The following is a 19,058-nucleotide window of genomic DNA, read 5'->3' as shown; positions in this document are numbered from 1 at the left end:
CAGACAACAAAAGACAGAGGCGAAGAAAGGAAGGCGGCAGTCAGGAAGCAAAGTCTGATAGGCAGCTTTTTCTGATCTTCCTGGAAGGCATTAGATTGAAGGGGTGTCCCTTAGAGTCCCTAGGGAGGGTTGGAAAAGCTATCATGAATTTGAGAGACATTAGAAATGAAAAGGCCAGTTCCTATAGCCATACTGATGAATTTCTTGCATATCACCATAGAACCTCCACCTGACGATAGATGAAGAAAATGACAGAGCCCCACATTGGAGCACCGGACTGAGCTCCCAAGGTCCTGATGAGGAGCAGAAGGAGAGAGAACATGAGAAAGAAAGTCAGGACCGTGAGGGAACCTCCAGCTGGCGACAGATGGGGAAGGTGACTGAGCCCCACATTGGAGCACTGGACTGAGCTCCCAAGGTCCTGATGAGGAGCAGAAGGAGCGAGAACATGAGGGAGAAAGTCAGGAACGAGAGGGGTGCGTTCACTCATGGAGACGGTGGGACAGAACTAATGGGAGATCACCAACTCCAGTTGGAATGGGACTGATGGATCATGCGACCAAACCCGTCTCTCTGAATGTGGCCAACAGCGGGGGCTGACTGAGAAGCAAAGGACAATGGCTCTGGGCTCTGATTCTTCTGCATGGACGGGCTCTGTGGGAGCCTTCTCAGCTTGGTCGATCACCTTCCTGGACCTGGGGGGAGTTGGGAGGACCTTGGTCTTAGCGTAGAGTGGGGAACCCTGATGGCTCCTTGGCCTTGAGAGGGAGGGAGGGAAGGTATGGGTGGAGGGGAGGGGAGGAAAGGGGGAGAAGGAGGGGAGGGAAGGGGGAGGAGGAGGGGAGGGAGGGAGGAGGAGGAGGGAAGGAGATGGAAATTTTTAAATATAAAAAAAATAAACCATGAGGAAAAAAAATTTTCCCCTTTACTTTATAATTGTCTTGATTTATAATAAAGCCTAGGTCACCACAAATAAATCTTTGTCTTCAGAGTGCAGAGAATATTATTATTCCACATATTAAAAAAAAATCTGTGTACACAGAAAAAAAAATAGAAAGGAAAAGCAAGAACTATCCTGGCATGCACAGTTGTGGGCTCTTCTTATGGGAGAAAGCTTAAGAAATCGCATGCACCTGAAGTAACCCAATGTTCCCGAACTTACACACACAGTAAAGCATTTGGGGATCTCTATTGTTGTTAGAGGGGGGAAAACTTACTTTTCTCTACAGCCCAGGTTTCCTAAGTGGTTTTGTTTTTCCCCAGAGGCTATCACTGATGTTGGGGAGGACAGAGATCATGATGGGGATGCAGTGAGTTCTTAATAGGGAAGAGAAGGTCAGTCCCTAAAGAGAATGAGGGCTGGGCTGGTGCTCGTCTTCATGAATGCAGCTAATGAAGCTTCAGAGAAGCAGCAGTGTGTACCTTCATCGTAACCTGGTAACCCTGGAAAGCCTGGAGACGCTTTTTCTTCTCCTCCTCTTGCCCCATACTTATCCAAGTGTCTGTAATTAATACATTGCCGCCGCGTGCTGCTTCCAATGGATCATTCGTCATTGACAGCTTGGTACCATTCTAGCACAGAGAAATTTGCTGGTTAAAAAAAATGAAAAGTTCACGGGACAACAAAAAGCAATTCGAACATTACAAGAAGAGAGAGCATACCTCCTTGGCATACTGCTCTGCCTGCTTGACTATATTAGGATCCGGCTCATAACCCTGCAAGAAGAAAAAATAGCTGTTATTTAGGCAATTAGACCATTTAATTATCTATGACACTATTTAATGTATCTTATACATATCACATACCTAATGACTTAAGCCAAAACAAAATAAAGCTCAAGAATAGCCTCTCTCTTCGCTTTTTAAAAGATGTTCCATGTTCAGCAGAGCCATTGGCTTTCATGCTGTCCTTTGGACTTTAAAACGGCAAACAATTGGTCCATCTTTTCTGAACTACCTCTGCCTTCCTCAATTGTAAAGACAAATAAAGAGCATGGTATTTTTCTACCTCACGACAGAATTCTCTTTGACCTTTCAGTGGAATAAGAGTGTTAAATACATACTTGTCCAGTCTAGCGCATTTCTATCTGTGCCTTTGCACACAAAGCTCTTTTTAAAATCTAACTGACATACTTTCCCTCATCCATTCCGTGAACAATTTTTTTGAAAGTCTCTGTCTGAATGACTGCTCCCCAGAAAAGCCCCCTGTGAGCACTCCAGCTAAATATTAATGGCTCCTGCTTTATTCTTTTCCAAGGGAGCGCAACTTGCTTTGATATGCCATTTAGAATGGTTTGGAGAGGTAAGCAAGGTGCCTATTGAAGAGGTACTCAGTTTGCATGTTGGGGGTCTTGTTTGCTTACCCTACTCCTAGCACTAATGGACATTCTGCTGCTGACTAAAGTGGCTAAAGCTATTGCCATGCAAACGTGAACAGCTTCCCCCAGCCTCTTGCCTGTTTTGTTGACAGCGGTGTCAATTGGTTAGTACGTGCTCCTTATGTCAAAGCTGATTAAGAGTCTCCAGCCTCTGGCTACATCCCCGGCTTCCATCTCCTTTAATTCTTCCCACTGTACTGCCACAGGAAAGCCAATCTCCTTGGCGTCCCTGGACGTACTTTTGCCCTTTTCTGCCATACCAGCCTTTCACCCTTGAACACCTCCTCCTAGCGGGCGTTTTCATCATAACATGTCAGCTCACCAACTCTAGCCTCATCTCCAGTGCCTCATATAGGATTCGTGTCAGTTCAATCCCCACAATTACGCTTCCCCTCCTCCATCTTTCTCACTTTTTGAATTCTAAGCATTTATTATAAATCAATTGTTGTACATTTTTAAGTATTGATTTCTGCTGAATGTTGCGGTGTCCCCTTCACACCCACTGATATGGGTAATCACAATGAAAGGATGTACTCCTCTCTGTTTCTATGGTGATGCTAGCAGGTGGCTTCATCTGTCAGCCCCCTTTGGACACTGACTTAGCTATAGAAGATCACCTCACTCAAGCAAACACCGCCTTCTAGGGCCCCACAGATTCAAGGACTGATTGATAGGAAGATAGGAAAAGCAGAGCCTCTCTGCACATGCCCAGACAGTTCCAAGTGACCATTCCATATGCAAAATGCTCTGTAGGTCTACTGAATCTGTGGGCTGGGACCACATCATAGCTCAGCTTCTCCCCCTGCACATAAATGTGTCCTTACCCTGCTCTTTACCACAACCATTGATTTCAAGGACATGCTGCCATGGGCGTCTTATACATCCTACGCACTTATAAACTCTCAAAGTCTGCTGTCCAAGAACCTCAGCTTGTGACAGTCACGGCCAGGTACATTCATTTGAAATCTGGCTTCTTTACCCATAATTCTCCCACCATCAGATTCTAGAGGAAAGAAACTGCCAAGATATTGATTATGATAACTGCAGACATTTTAAAGGAAGCTTTGTTGTGTTCCCACTGCCATGAGCTTTTGGTGCCTGGTTTGGGGGTTTGGGGGAAAGTAATTAATAAAGATTTGTGAATTTGGTAACACATGCTGTGATCAGTCATACCAGTAAACATGAGTAAAGAGACCTGGATATTACACCAGGTGCCCACTGCTCAGAAAATGGAGTCTTGCCCGCAGAGAGCAGGTTTTAGACTAAGAATCATTCTTAGAGGAGGAATCAATAAGGACTTAGGGAACCGAGAGGAAATCACCCAACCTTGCACACCCTGAGCCATGCCATAGAATGCAGAGGCAGATTCTTCTCTCACATCTCAGCTTTCAGCACTAAATCATTCATTGGCTTCTACATAAATCTTCAAAGCAGATGAAGAAGGTGATTACCAAACAGAGTCTAAATAAATATTCACTTAGAACAATGGCGAAAAGCATTACTGTCGATGGCTATGGAACCCTGCCGCAAATCATGGACAGACTACTTAGTTTTGAACATGGAAGTTATTCTTGGGTGAGGTATGAGGAAATGGATTACTTATGACTTTGGAAACTGTGCAGTGTTTCTTAAATTTGTAAGAAATCTCCCAGCTTTATCTTTAAGGGAAATAGTTCCAATAACAAGCAAAGCCTTACAAATTGATGGACCAACTTCTGCACTATCAGACTTAACCGCAGGGTTTTTTTTTTTTAAACAAAAACTTTGCTCTCACCAAGATTTAAGTGGCTTTTGGTACACTTTATCATTAAAATGAGTTTCCGCAAAAAGAACAATACTGAAATTACTCTATAATATTGGAATTTTTCTCTTAATGTGAATAAAACATTTTTGACATGCAATCAAATGTTTAAACTGTATATTTCTTCAACAGAATGGAGCCATTCCAAAATCACCTTATGGCAGGGAGCAATTATGGCTAATGCACATTTTAGCTGTGAAAGCAAACGCAGTCACATTTTTGCTTTAATGCGGAGCCTTTCCGCAGACCAGTGTTTTCGTGAGAGTGCGCTCAAACCTGTCAGATGGGAGCTTTGATTTCAGCTTGTGCTAAATGAATGGAGTATGGTGGTTGTTGCAAGGGTCACCTCTCTGAGTCACTAAACTTCACTGTAATAGGAGAGCTTCCAGGGCACGCCGTTATTGCACGTGTTTGCCATCTGTTCTACAGCATGGCAGGTACATTTGGGCAAATAATGCCCTTAGAAAAGTCATGCCCTAAAGATAGAGCAGAACTCAGAGGCAAAGCATTTAGATAGAATATTTGAGGCCCTTACTTTGAACCCCCTGCACCACACATGTGCACGCGCGCGCGCGCGCGTGTGTGTGTGTGTGTGTGTGTGTGTGTGTGTGTGTGTGTGTGTGTGTGTGTGTGTGCGCGCCCAGTGGGAACTTCACTGCCCAATGGGAACCTCAGAATGTAACTTTATTTGGAAACAGGGTCTCTGGATATATAAGTACTTTACTTATGTGAAGTCATGGTGAGTGACAGTAGACCTAAATTTATTATGCGGTTATTTTGAAGAACAGGAACATTTGCAAATAGAGATATATAGGCACAGAATGAAGATGATAGAGGAAGGGATTGGAGTAATTCCAAAAGAATCCAAATAAATGGAATATGGCTGTGCCGGCACCTAGGTTTCAGACAATGTATTACTGTCCTTTGCGAGCCACCCAATTTGTGGTCTTTTGTTTTGGCCACCCTAGGAAACTAAGAGAGAAGAACACACTGACCGAGACTGACTTAATAGTAGAGAAAATGATGTAATGGGTTTTGTTGTTGTTGTTGTTGCTGTTAGCTTGTTTGGGATATAAAAGGCCACGCAAGTATGTTTCCAACACAGAACTTGCTGCTTTTTTTTTTCCAGAAAGCCCACTCTCTGGCTACCAGGATGCTCTTCTCCCTGTAAGTACCAGAGACCTTGCCACTCCACTACGCCCGTTGTCACTCAGCAGTAACTGCTCCAGAAGAAGGGAAACCTGCTCTCATGCCTCCAGGCTGAGACAATTGTGAAGCATATTTTCCACTATAGACCTCACTTGCTATATCAAGTTAAGCTTCTTTCTGTTTGACTGAGCATATCCGGGAGCTCGGGTGACCGAAACATCCTGGCTTCCCAAAGACTCTGGACATATTTAGCATTTCTCATCTCCAGAAACACCCAGGTCTAGGAAAACCAGGATGGTTGCTATAAATGGTACACTTCCTTGGCTGTTTCCTTAAGCTAATCTTCTACTAGCTCCCCGTATGACTCCTAAATCCCTACCCAGGGATACGTTAGGAGGAAAGAGGAAACTTAGCCTAAGACACAGGTTTGATTTGGGGGGAAAGTACATGAGGAATTCAAGGACTGGGTGATTACTATTCAAAAAATTCTGCTGTTTATCTTTATGGTATAATTCATGCTCTTGGTAGTTGGTAAGTAAAGGTCAATTTAAAAAAAAAAAAGCAGAAGCGGAGGGAAAAATTTTTGAAGTTCCCTCTATGTTTAGCTCATAAGGAGCCACGGATGAGACCACTGGGAACTAGCAACCGCGTGCTTGTTAGCCGACACTACCTCATCACTGTGGAGAGTTGTTTCCTAATATGATGGTCAATTCTCTTACCACAAATCAACACTTAGCTTCTGAAATAGTTTCGGTTTAGGGGAATTTTCCTTTTTAAAAGGCTTTTGAAAGAACATCAGAAGCTAAATAAGAAACAGAATGGGGAGAAAAGAGCAGCAGATCCGGGTGTTTAACACATTCCTTGCAGATCCTTCAGGGTCGGCTTGGGCTTCATTCCCTTAGGTTAATTCTTACATTTTCCAAGTTCTGTTCATTCTGTGAGGAACAAGGGTATCTTAACATAGAGATACTTCTAGGGAAATTTGCATGCTTTATTTTAATTTACTTATTTATGCATGTATGCTATTACGCAGATCAAACATTTATGTGCTAAGGAATTCAAACTATATAAAAGGACAACCCCCTGAAAAAAAATCTCCCTTTTACCTCTATGCTTGAACCTTTTAGCTCTATATAGAGGCAACAACCATTGTCATTTCCTTATATAGCAAGAGTTAAGATGTAAAAAGTACACATTCTATGAGAGTGTATAATCAGGATAGAAAATATGTATGGGTAATTTTCTTAGACCCGTAAGACTCAGATTTAAAAATCCCAAGAGACCCTGGAGATGAGGTTCGAAATCTTAAGTTGGATGCCAGCAATGTGTCCTTGACATAGGATTGACTTTTTCTTTTTCTTTTTCTTTTTTTTTATATCAAATTGCAGAGATTATAGCACCATTTCCAAGCACTGAGAATTCTACATTGTCTGGTTTTTCACTGCTTTTTTCAGCCTGTGTGGTGATAATAAACAAAGATGACAGTCATCATAATGACCGGTATTAAGGCATTTAAAGGCATAATTTGGATGTGCTTTTTATCACAGACTTGAGGAATAAAAGGCATCAGCCAAGACTAGCTTCCACTATAGAAATGGAAAATTGGGCTCTTAAGCCAGATAGCCATGCGACAGAAGGGTTGGTAATATAGCTTAAATTGTGTAGCCTCTGCTATGCTGTCCCTGGGCAGAAGCTTTGTTCCTACCCAGTAATAACATCTGACCAACAGGGAGGTTCTTCCAGGGCAGAAAGTTTTCCTACCTTTGGAGTAGCTGCTTGAAGGTGCATCCCGAATTTTGCAGCACTCATCATGATGGAGTGCAGGATGTTGTTCCCATCCCCTATCCAGCTGAGGGTAAGGCCTTTGAGAGAGCCATAGTGTTCCTAAAAAAGAGGTAAAGGGGATTAAATATAGGGAGAAAACCCACTTTTATGAAACAGTTCCTAGAGTTAAGATAAAAAAAAAAAACAGTTTTCCACTCAAAATAAATGCCTTGGTAGAATGAATAAACTATATTTTGCATTAAATCCAAAAACATGTCCATATGATCACAAAACAGTAGTTAAAAGGTTCTAATATCTTGATCAGAGGTCCAGCTCCCAAATGGGAAGGAGACCCTCTGCTCAACCATAGGCCACCCTAACCAAAAGACAAGAAAGGAAACAGAAACCAAGCAAGCCAAGCAGTGAAGACAAACTCAGAAATAGGCACCTAGACCTATAATCACTCCAAACCCAGATGCCTAGACACTCATGTAAGAAGACAGCCAACAACAGCCAGGGCAATATGTCACCACCACAGTCCAGCTTTCCTACAGCAGCAACCCCTGGATATTCCAACACAGCTGAAACATAAGAAAAAGACCTCAAGGCCAACTTTATGAAGATGATAGAGGTTCATAAGGAGGAAATGAATAAATTCTTTAAATACATCAAGAAGACAAAAATTAGAGGAAATGAATAAATCCCTTAAAGAAAGCCAAGAAAAAAAATCGAACAGTTGAAGCAAACTAACAAAACTCTTTAAGACCCAAAAATGTAAATAGAAGCAATAAAGAAATCACAAACTGAGGGAATTCTGGAAATGAAAAATCTAGGTAAGTGAACAGGAACTATAGACGCTAGCATCACCAACAGAATACAAGACATGGAAGAGAGAATCTCAGGCATTGAAGATATGATTATGATAGAAAAAATGATACCTAAGTCAAAGAAAATTTTAAATATAAAAAATTCATGGCACAAAATATCCAAGAAATCTGGGACACTGTAAAAAGACCAAACTAAGAAGAAGTCCTTAAAAGTCTCTCAACCCCCTACATCTCTCCCCAAGAAAAACAGTGCTGGACAGTTTCAGCACAGAATTCTATCAGACTTTCAAAGAAGAGCTAAAACCAATTCTCCTCAAATTATTCCACAAAATAGAAGCAGAAGTAATATTTCCAAATTCTTTCTATGAGGCCATAGTCACCCTGATACCCAAACTACATAAAGATTCATCAAAGAAAGAAAATTAGAAACCAATTTCTGTCACAAACATAGACACAAAAAATAATAAAATACTCGCAAACCAAATCCCAAAATATATCAAAAAGATCATTCACCATGATCAAGTAGGCTTCATCCCAGAGATGCAGGGATGGGTCAACATATGAAAATCAGTCAATGTAATCCACCATATAAAAAAACTGAAAAAAGGGGGCTGGAGAGATAGCTCAATGGTTAAGAGCATTGCCTGCTCTTCCAAAGGTCCTGAGGTCAATTCCCAGCAACCACATGGTGGCTCACAACCATCTGTAAAGAGGTCTGACGCTCTCTTTTGGCCTTCAGACATACACACAGACAGAATATTGTATACATAATAAATAAATAAATTTTAAAAAAACTGAAAAAAACATGATCATATCATTAGATGCTGAAAAAGCCTTTGAGAAAGGCCAACATCTCTTTATGATAAAAGTCTTGGAAAGATTAGAGATAAAAGGAACATATCTAAACATAAGAATGGGTGGTCAGGAGCATCTCCCTCACAGTTTCCATCCCAGACCCCCAGAATAGCAGGAGGGGCTTAGGGAGCCCTACTCTCTTGAATACCATCAATAAAGTTCATTGCACCCCTCAAAAAAAAAAATAAATAAACATAAGAATGGCAATTTACAGCAAGCCTATAGCTAAAATCAAACCAAATGGAGAGAAACTCAAAGCAACGCCACTAAAATCAAGAAAAAGAGAAGGAAAAAAAAGAAAGAGAAGGCTGTCTACTCTCACCATATAGTACTTGAAGTTCTAGTGGGAACAATAAGACAACTGAAGGAGATCAAGGGGATATAAATTGGAAAGGAAGAAGTCAAAGTATTGCTATTTGCAGATGATATGATAGTATACACAAGCAAGAGCAAAACTTCTAGCAGGGAACTCTTACAGCTGATACATGCCTTCAGTTAAGTAACTGAATACAAAATTAACTCAAAAAAATCAGTAGTCCTCTTATATACCAACAATAAATAGGCTAAAAAAGGAATCAGAGAAAAAACACCCTTTACAATAGCCATAAATGATATGAAATATCCTGTGCTAATTTTCACTAAGCAAGTGAAAGACTTGTATGATTCAAAATTTCAAGTCTTTCAAGAAAGAAATAGAAAATATCAGAAGATGGAAAGACCTCCCATGCTCATGGATCAGTAGGATTAACGTAACAAAAATATCGATCCTACCAGAAGCAATCTACAGATTCGATGCAATCCCAATCAAAATTCCAGCACAACTCATTACAGACATTGAAAGGACAATATTCAATGTCATAGGGAAAAACAAAAAATCAGGACATCTAAAATAATCCTGTACAATAAAAAGAACTTCTGGTGATATCGGTATTCCTGATTTCTGGCTCAACTACAGAGCTATAGTAGTAAAAACTGCATGGTATTGGCATCAAAACAGATAGGTTGTTCAATGGAATCAAATAGAAGACCCATATGTAAATCTATACATCTATTAACACCTGATTTTTGACACAGAAGCCAGAAATACACAATGGAAAATAGAAAGCATATTCAACCAACGGTGCTGGCATAACTGGATGTCAGCATGTCGAAGAATGCAAATTGCTCCATATCTACCACCCTGCACAAAACTCAAGTTCAAGCGGATCAAAGACCTCAACATAAAACCAGATACACTGAACATAATAAAAGAGAAAGTGGAGAATAGCCTTGAACACATTGCCAAGTATTTCACAAATGAAGATCAGAGGCGTTTAGGATTTTTTTTCTTTTTTTAATTTTTTTTATTAAAAATTTCCCCCTCCTCCCCGCCTCCAATTTTTTTAAATGACAGAAAATGCTCCCCTCTTTCTATTACTAAGCAGTAACAGACCATCTTGAGCATTTGAACTAAATGCCTCTGATCTTCATTTGTAAGTTACAGAGTCTGGTGATTGTAGAATAACGGTATTAACTACCTTCTACAGTGCTTGGGTGAAATACTTGGCAAAAGCAAGTTAAGAAAAGAAAGGTTTATTTTTGGCTCAGAGACTCAAGGATACTGTCTATCATTGTGGGGCAATCAAGGCAGCCAGAGCCTGAGGCAGCTGGTCACACTGCACCCAGAATCAATAAGCAGAGAGAAAGGTGAATAACAGTATTCAGCTCACTTCCTCCTTCTTGTCACTTCAGGATGCCAGGTCATGGACTAGTGCTGCCCATAGTTAAAGTGGCTCTTCCCACCTCAGTTGACCTACTGTAGACAGTCCCTCGCGGACGTATCTAGAGGCTTGTGTTCTGGGTGATTCTAGAGCCTACCAAACGGACAATCTTGAGTCACTTAAGTCACGGTAATTCTACATGCAATTGCATCCCTTCTTCATCCATTGTTAAACAGAAAGCAAAGTGATGAAAGAACAGAGGATGCGAGAGGAGCTGGAAGGGGGTTGGAAATGGGATTGGGAAGAAAAGGATCATACAGACTCTACAGCAATGCACTGTTTTCTAGCTCTTTAGCATTCACACATATGCTATAATTATTTTCAGACAAGATATTCACAATAATGATTAAACATCATTTAAGTAAATGGTTCCACTTGATGGTAGTAAGTAATTATTTGGTTTTTTTTTTCTGTTTTGTAAAGCAAAGAAATATACCAACCTGGAGTGTGAGGTAATCAGCCAGGATCTGAATAGGATGATACAAGTCTGAGAGTCCATTGACAATTGGAATGGATGCTTCCTTAGCCAGGAGGTCCAGATCTGATTGCTTATACACTCGAGCTAACACCGCGTCTGTCATGCTAGATAGCACACTGTAACAAACCAAGAAAAGATATTCTAAGCAAGTTCTACCTAATAAACCCATCTTTAATACAAGCTCCTAAAAGATATGAATAATTGCTAACAAATTAAAATGTGTATTACATATACCTATGAACATGATAGACTGAAAAGCTAACATCAAACCTATAATCATTACAGAAAAAAGATGCTGTTCCACCCCCATCTTATACAATGACTTTGTTACATTTTTACGGACATAAGAAATCAATTTTTCAGTTCAGCAGACATGATAAATTATAATTGATAAATGCCAATTTGTCAGTTTATCTATGTTTAAATGGAGAACAGCAAAAGAGAAGACATGCAAAGAAACATTAATGGCCTGAACCTGAACCTGGAAACAACCTAGATGCCTTTCACTGGAAGAATGGATGAAGAAAGTGTGGAATATATACATATTAGAGTACTACTCGGCGGTAAAAAACAATGACATCTTGAATTTTGCATGCAAATGGATGGAAATAGAAAACACCATCCTGAGTGAGGTAACCCAGGCCCAAAGAGATGAACATGGGATGTACTCACTCATAATTGGTTTCTAGCCATAAATAAAGGACATCGAGCCTATAATTCGTAAAAAATCCTAGAGAAGCTATATAAGAAGGTGAATCCAAAGAAAAACATATAGTTATCCTCCAGGTTATTGGAAGTAGACAAGATTGCCAGACAAAAAAATGGGAACTTGGGGTGGGGTGGGATGGGGGAATAGGGGGATGGGGAGAGAAAAGTGTGAAGTGGAGGATGGGAAGAGCTTGGGGGAATAGGATGGTTGGGAAATAGGAAGGGTGGATATGGGAACAAGGAATTATATATCTTAATTAAGGGAGCCATTCTAGGGTTGGCAGAGACTTGACTCTAGAGAGGTTCCCATGTGTCCAGGAAGACGCCCCCAGCTAGTTCCTTGGGCAGCTGAGGAGAGGGTGCCAGAAATGTCCAGATCCTATTGCCATACTCATGAATATCTTGCATATCACCATAGAACCTTCACCTGGCGTTGGATGGAGAAAATGACAGAGCCCCACATAGGAGCACCGGACTGAGCTCCCAAGGTCCTGATGAGGAGCAAAAGGAGGGAGATCATGAGCAAGGAAGTCAGGACCGTGAGTGGTGCGTTCACCCATTGAGACGGTGGGACAGATCTAACGGGAGACCACCAAGTCCAGTTGGAATGGGACTGATGGAACAGGGGGCCAAACCGGACTCTCTGAATGTGGCTGACGGTGGAGGAGGACTGAGAAACCAAGGACAACGGCGATGGGCTTGGACTCTACAGCATGGACGGGCTCACTGTGAGCCTTGTCAGTTTGGTTGCTCACTTCCTGGACTTAGGGGAAGTTGGGAGGACCTTGGACTTAACATAGTGAAGGGAACCCTGATGGCTCTTTGGCTTGGAGAGGGAGAGAGTGGGGGTATGGGTGGAAGGGAGGGGAGGGAAGGGGGAGGAGGAGGGGCGGAGATGGAAATTTTTAATAAAAAAATGAGAAAAAAAACAATTTTGTACCAGCTTTCCTATTCTTGATAATTAAAAATACAAATCTTCCGAGTAGAATGCCAGTTTCCAACTCTACTGCAGAAAAGTAAATCAAAGGAAGTAGACAACTCAGTAAGATCTAAATCATAACCAACCAATAAGCCCACATTTAAAGAGAATTAATTTTATGACACCTACAATCTCATAAGAGAGATGCAGTGAAAGACTTTGGAGCACCTCAGCACTACTGCACCCCCCTTCCTGGGAACCAGAACCCTGGTAACCAACCATGCGTGCACTGGAGCTTTGAGTACTTTCCATCCCCTTTGTAGTCTTTCTTCAATAGACCCAGACTCTGGAACCGGGGTGAGAAGACCTGCAGATAACCTGAAAGTGTTCCTCCTTGTTCAACCAACCCAGCAACCCCCATAGCATTGATCAGTTAGAGTTAGCTGACCATTAAATGAACTAGTCAAAATAGTTGACAAATGATTTCTGGACTCTCCCTTTTGATTCTCCACTACCCCCTCCCTGATTCTGTGGTTTTGTTCCTTTAAAAGAGCCTGTAATAGACAAAGCAGGGGTCCTTCTCCTCTCGAGGCAGCCGCAGCAGCAAAACAAAAATCCCTCTTGCTATTGCATCAACCGCACTGAGAGTGTCTCTTGGGGTGACCTCCTCCTTTGGTGGGGCTTTAGGGCCCAACAGCAGAAGTATGTTTGAATGTATATGTCATATTTTAAGCTTCTTTAAACATGAGTGACTTCTTAAAGTGTATACATATGCCCCCAAACCCAGCGGCTTTGCCAAGGTACCACCTCCTAAATTTTCATCACCTCCTATTATTCTAGCAGTTTATGTTCGTCAATGAATGTGTTAATCTACTGATGATGTCACAGCTCTCATGATTCAATCACTTCTCACCTCTGGACATTGCTGCACTACTGACTAAGCCACGAACCTGTGGGGGATATGTCAAAACCAAACCACAACAACCCCTGTGTGGAAGAGTAGCCAGGCATGGAGAGAAAATGCATACGGTATGAAGACTTAGGTGGCTGAAATGAGGGGAAGACAGCCCTGAACATGGCCCTAGATTTGGAGCAGACAAGTACTGTGAATGTATGTCAGGAGAATTGTACTCTAGAAAATTCTCTGCACTGTACAAAGAAACTGGAAATGGAATCTTGTAGTAACACTACAAACCAGCCTTCAGAAAGCAAAATCAACTTCTGCAGTATTCCAGCTGTTGAGCCATTTTGAAAAGGTATGAATGAACTCACGAAATGTCTGCTAGCACATGCTCTACAAGTTCCGTGCCATAATAAAGGGATGTAAACATAGAAAAGCTGGCAGAAAGAGCTGGGAGTGTCAATCAATAAAGCACTTGACTAACACACATGGGCTCTAGTTCCATCACCGACACTGAAGGGGAAAGTTAGGTATGATTGTGCATACCTTACTTACAGCACTCTGAAGGTTGAGATAGGAAGATAACCACTGGTTCAAGGCCAGCCTTAGGCAGATAGTAAGGCACTCCTCACCCCACCCCGCATACACCAAGCAGAAATAAGTTTCCATTCTAATTTCTTATGCAGGGCACAAAAAAACATCATTTGGGATAGTTCTTCAAGATCATGAAGAATTCAGGGTCAGAAGAAACATTTGTCATGGCAAAATGGTTCATGTACTTCTCACTATTGGTCCATTACAGTGACTCAAATGCCAGAAAGAACCTGCTGTGTGCTAATAAAGTTCTTCGTGTGTTAAGACAGAGAGAGAGAAAGAGAGAGGGGGGGAGAGGGAGAAAGAGAATGGGACAACAGCATAGTATGATAGATGGGAAGGATTAAGATTTTATACACATATTAAGAATTTTCATTTCAGCTCAGTCAGTTACCATGAGTGACAGTACAGAAGGTGGTTTTTCCCCCTAGATCCCTGCAAAAATCTTTAGCACAAAAAGATTGGTCTTTAAAATTGTTCTATTTAAAAAAAATAGAAAGGGAACCATTAGAGGCTATTTAATTCAATGTCCTTGGCAGGGTAAAATCAGAACAGTTCTGTAACATCACTTTGTTGCCAGGAGGCAAGAGAGGCTTTTCATTGGCAAGGGCGCAGTTAAGAAGGAAGTCAACTTAAGGAAGCTTCCATTTTCCATCTATAATTATTTAGAGCAGTAAAAATTATTACATAAAACAAGTTCAATTTGTAAAAGGCAATGGTACTTGTAAGAGATGGATTAACAGGAAGAAAACGGACAAACATAAAAGGGAAATATGAAAGATAAATGAATAAAATCTGCATTTAAATTTATTTAAACAAGTAGGCATACCTACATATGCACATGATTCAGATAGATATTTTATGGGTATTTTTGTTAAATATATTTCCTACATATTAAGCATATATATCTATTATTTTCAAATTGCATAATCCATAAGAAATTGCCTTAATTTTTTTGTCAACTGGTCCTAGAAACAGTAGAAACTGCTCCAAAAAAGGCCCTCGCAGCATCTGTGGCCTTTTACAAGAGAGAAGCTGCAGTGTCTCCTGCAGTTTACTAGCACCAGTTGTCACGAGACTTCCAAAAAAAATGTGACAGAACTGTTATTCCAAAGATAATTATTCTTAAACTTCAACTTCACATTCCTGCTTCTCTGAAGGGGAAATCTTTTCATACTTAACTAATTCTAATGCAATGCAAAGAAACAAGGTGTATACTTAAACATATTGAGAGAGGACAAGAGTATTGCAAAGCTGTGGCAATGGGTCATGCCAGAAAGACAATGCAAACTCCAGAATGGACAAGAAATGTTATCATAAGGATTCTGTGGCCAACAGAAGAAATGGTTGCAAAGATGCCCATATTCCAATCCTCAGAACCTACACAAAAGGAATTTCACAGCTATAATCAATGTAATGATTTGGAGAAAGGAAGATTCCACTCGGTTAAACTCAATAGGATCTCAGAGGCCTTTGTAAGTTAGAGAAAAGAGCTGAGAAATGGAAGAAGATGCAATGGAGAGAGGTTTGGGGATGAGCTGAAGGATGTGGGCAACCTGGAAAGGGCAAGAATTCAAATCTTCCCCGAACCTCCTGAAAGAGGCACTGCTTCTAAATTTCTGATTACCAATTTAATAATTAGCAAATTATCAAAATAGGAAGTTTGTTTTCTAATTGCATAAGCCATGACCTTTGGGACGGTATGTTCAAGAAGCAACAAGAAACAAACAACCTCACGACAAAAGTGAAAACTATGGTGATAACAGGATACACAGCCCAGTAGTTACAGGTGGAGTTCAACTCACCTAGATCTTAGCAACCAGTTCTCACTGACCAATCAGAATCAAGTGCCTAATAACTCACTTAAATTGTATCCCTGTGTTCCTGAGATTATTTTTTATCTTTCCATCCAGGTCAAATTATTTAAACCCTTAGAGGATGGAAAAGAACATACAGCCCAATAATGTTTAAATTCCAAGACTGTGAAAGAATAAAAAAGAAGATATAAGAATAAATAAAATCATATCTATGAAACTAATAACAACATTGCAGCCTGTTTTATCATCTGTAATCAACATGATACTTTAGGTGTGCATTTTCCCTTGTAAAATGCTTAGGGCATTCTGGGAAATATGAAAGGTTAAGCTGTGATTAAGTGTTGAAAGCATTTGATTAAGTTTGCAATCAATATTGGAATGTTGGAGATTTCTTACTACACTATTACACATTTGATTGTATAAGCAGTATGTGTCTTTTCTTCTTGTAGTCCTAGGGATAGAACCCAGGACTTTGTGCATGCTATCCAAGTGCACTAGCACTGAGTTATACAGTCAGCCCTTACATACACATCTTAAAGAAATGCAAACTTGAATGCACATCAGAGTCACCAGGAGGCTTGCAAGGCACCATCAGCTCTATTTCTCATTCAGTGGGTCTGGTTTCAGATCTGAGAGTCTGCATTTCTAACAAGCTCCCAAGGGTTGCTTATGTTTTGCTTTGGTAACCACATTTTGAGAGTAAGTGATTTGCAGGAGTGCATCCTGTATTCTACTGAAAGGATTGGAAAATGTTTGATAAATTCATGTGGTTAATATATTGGACCAGAAACAAAGGACAGTGTAAGGAATATCGTAAAACAGAAGCATGTCAAAACTTTATCGAAAGCACCACATGATTCCCCTTTAGCCATAAAAGGTGCAGGTGAGGCGGCATGCAATGGTGTGCCGATGATGTGGGCCTCCTGAGAGGAGAAGTTCCCAGAATGTTTTTTCATTAGAAACACTTGGGGGAACAAAGATATTGCAGACACTTTTAGGTAATTAGTGCATATTATTTTGTCTGTGGCATTGGTTTCTTCATGCTTATAGTTACTAGAAATAGAGAAGTCACTCTTTTATGCTTCCAGGCTAATAAAGACCGTTTAAACATATAAACAAACCTTCTCACCGAAAACAATGACAAGCTTGCAGCTAGAGCTGGGGGCTTCACGCAGCTGTCTTGTAAAACCCCAGCTTTCGACAGATTAAGATCTTGGTTATACTTGCTACAGAAGGAAGGCTGGCAAGTCAAAAAGACTTCCTGGCTCTGTAAAGTGTTTTCATTTTAGTCTCTTTTCATTTCTATTGAATGGAAATGGAGTTCTGCTTGATTTCCAGTAGGTTCCTGCAAGCTTTCAGATGCTCTCAGGCCTCCGCCAACCATTATAGCAAAACAGCTTTGGCAAAATCTGCGTTTCTTGTATTTAAATCGCCCCTATACACACCAGCATGCCATAGGTAGTTAATAGCCAATACTGGAATTTTTCAAAGATACATACAGCTTAAAATATTTATCCATCCTATTTTGTCTCGATACTTGATAAGGCAAACAATCGCTTGTTCCTTTCTGCTCAGCAAAAGGAAGGACCAGCTGGAGCAAACAAAAACATCAGCCACATTCCAGGACCTAAGGTGCCAGGGTTTGGTTATAAAGTTCCATAATACTGCTCTCATGGTTTTTGTGTATGTATCAAGAGAGAAGAATGTCTTAGGGGCAATAAGGATGGCCACAAATCATGATATTCACAGTGAGGTCAAGATAGAACCTACAAAGTTATATATCGGGAGCTCCTGAGTACCGGCCTCAGCACTCTCTCACAGTTCAGAATAGGACTTCTACAAGTGAAGACTGGCTTGGGAACAGGATCTGAGCAGCAGAACAAACGGACTGACTTAGGCACGTTTTTCTTACATGTATCTTTATTTCTTGGGGGAAGATGAGAGAAGGGAGAAGAAGAAGCATAAGGGCATAAGGTATAAGGGTAAAGCATCAGACAGAAAGGTAAGGCATAAGGGTAAAAAGCGGGCATAAGGGCATCAGGCATAAAGCACAAAGGGGTGAGGGGGAAAAGGAGGGGCATAAGGCTAGGGTAAGGTGTGGTCTCCACAAAACTTTCAGTTGATATGGACATACAGACAAGTTAACAGTCCCAAAGGAGGAAACAATGGTATCAAGCATTCATTTTCCGCAGAGTCACAAGAAACAGGTAGATCTGGCAAGGAGGCACTTTACCTCTCCGAGGGGGTGTGGCTGTGAAGTTCCCCTGTGGCTGGGAATACAGCATTGGTAGCTATAGGCGCCTGCCCTGAGGACTTGATTAGTATTAGCATCTAGCTGGTTGACTTAAAAGGAATCTGTTCTGGAGACCCTGCTTTTTACTCCAGCAGGGTGCCCTGGTGAGAATTTTTCTCTCTGAAGCTAGTTTTAGCAACTCAGGCCTTTTTCCTGTATAAACAGTTAGTTTCCTAGGCTATGACCCTATGTTAGTTGAAGCCAAAGTAAAGGGTAAATACAGAATGTTAGTAGCCTGTTAGGTCAGAGCAGAAGATCACACCTTCCTGAGTCCCCTGTTAGAGCAGTCATACTACCTCCTGTGTGAGGCAGCTTTCTTATTGGTGACTCCTGTCAATAAAGTTTGTGGGGGACTATTTTTATGTAGATTTTGGCTGTGAGAACAAAGGCTTGACTGAATCCTTTTCAGGCCATGGCTTCATGGTGTGTGTGTGTGTGTGTGTGTGTGTGTGTGTGTGTGTGTGTTGTGGGGGGTGGTATCCAGTTGCCCTACAGGAAAAGTCAGGTTTATACACTGCTGGGATACTACAGGACAGAGAAATGCCATGATTTCACAAGACGTTTACAGAACTGACAGTGACTTATCCAAAGGACAGGTATGCCCGTAGCTCTGCAAAAACAGGTTCTCCAGGTGGAGTGCCGTATGCGCTTCCCGTGGGAAGTCCAACAGATCTGTCAGCTGTACATTGACTGTATAATACTTGTGGGCTCGCCACAGTCAGGCCCAAATAAAGTAGTCTTGTAGGGTCCTGCAATTCACATCTCCCCTTGTTCCTACCCTACCATCATCCAGACTGTGTACCTTCCGGACTCC

At 41.1% G+C, this 19,058-nt stretch overlaps 1 protein-coding gene across 2 annotated transcripts in view; it reads right to left on the bottom strand.

Moving 5' to 3' along the window:
* Window positions 1-19,058, bottom strand: part of Otc (ornithine transcarbamylase) — a 66,758-nt gene that overhangs the window by 8,652 nt on the left and 39,048 nt on the right. For both annotated transcript variants that reach the window (XM_038316962.2, XM_038316963.1), the window contains exons 5-8: window positions 10,975-11,128; window positions 7,090-7,212; window positions 1,663-1,716; window positions 1,423-1,572 (exon numbers count right to left, since the gene is read on the bottom strand). In XM_038316962.2, coding sequence (XP_038172890.1) covers window positions 1,423-1,572; window positions 1,663-1,716; window positions 7,090-7,212; window positions 10,975-11,128 — 481 coding nt within the window. The remainder of the gene's footprint in view (window positions 1-1,422; window positions 1,573-1,662; window positions 1,717-7,089; window positions 7,213-10,974; window positions 11,129-19,058) is intronic.

The sequence above is a fragment of the Arvicola amphibius genome, chromosome X, assembly GCF_903992535.2.
Source record: "Arvicola amphibius chromosome X, mArvAmp1.2, whole genome shotgun sequence".
Taxonomy (NCBI): Eukaryota; Metazoa; Chordata; class Mammalia; order Rodentia; family Cricetidae; genus Arvicola; species Arvicola amphibius.
Note: the sequence above shows the minus strand (reverse complement) of the source record. Positions and strands in the feature narration are given on the sequence as shown.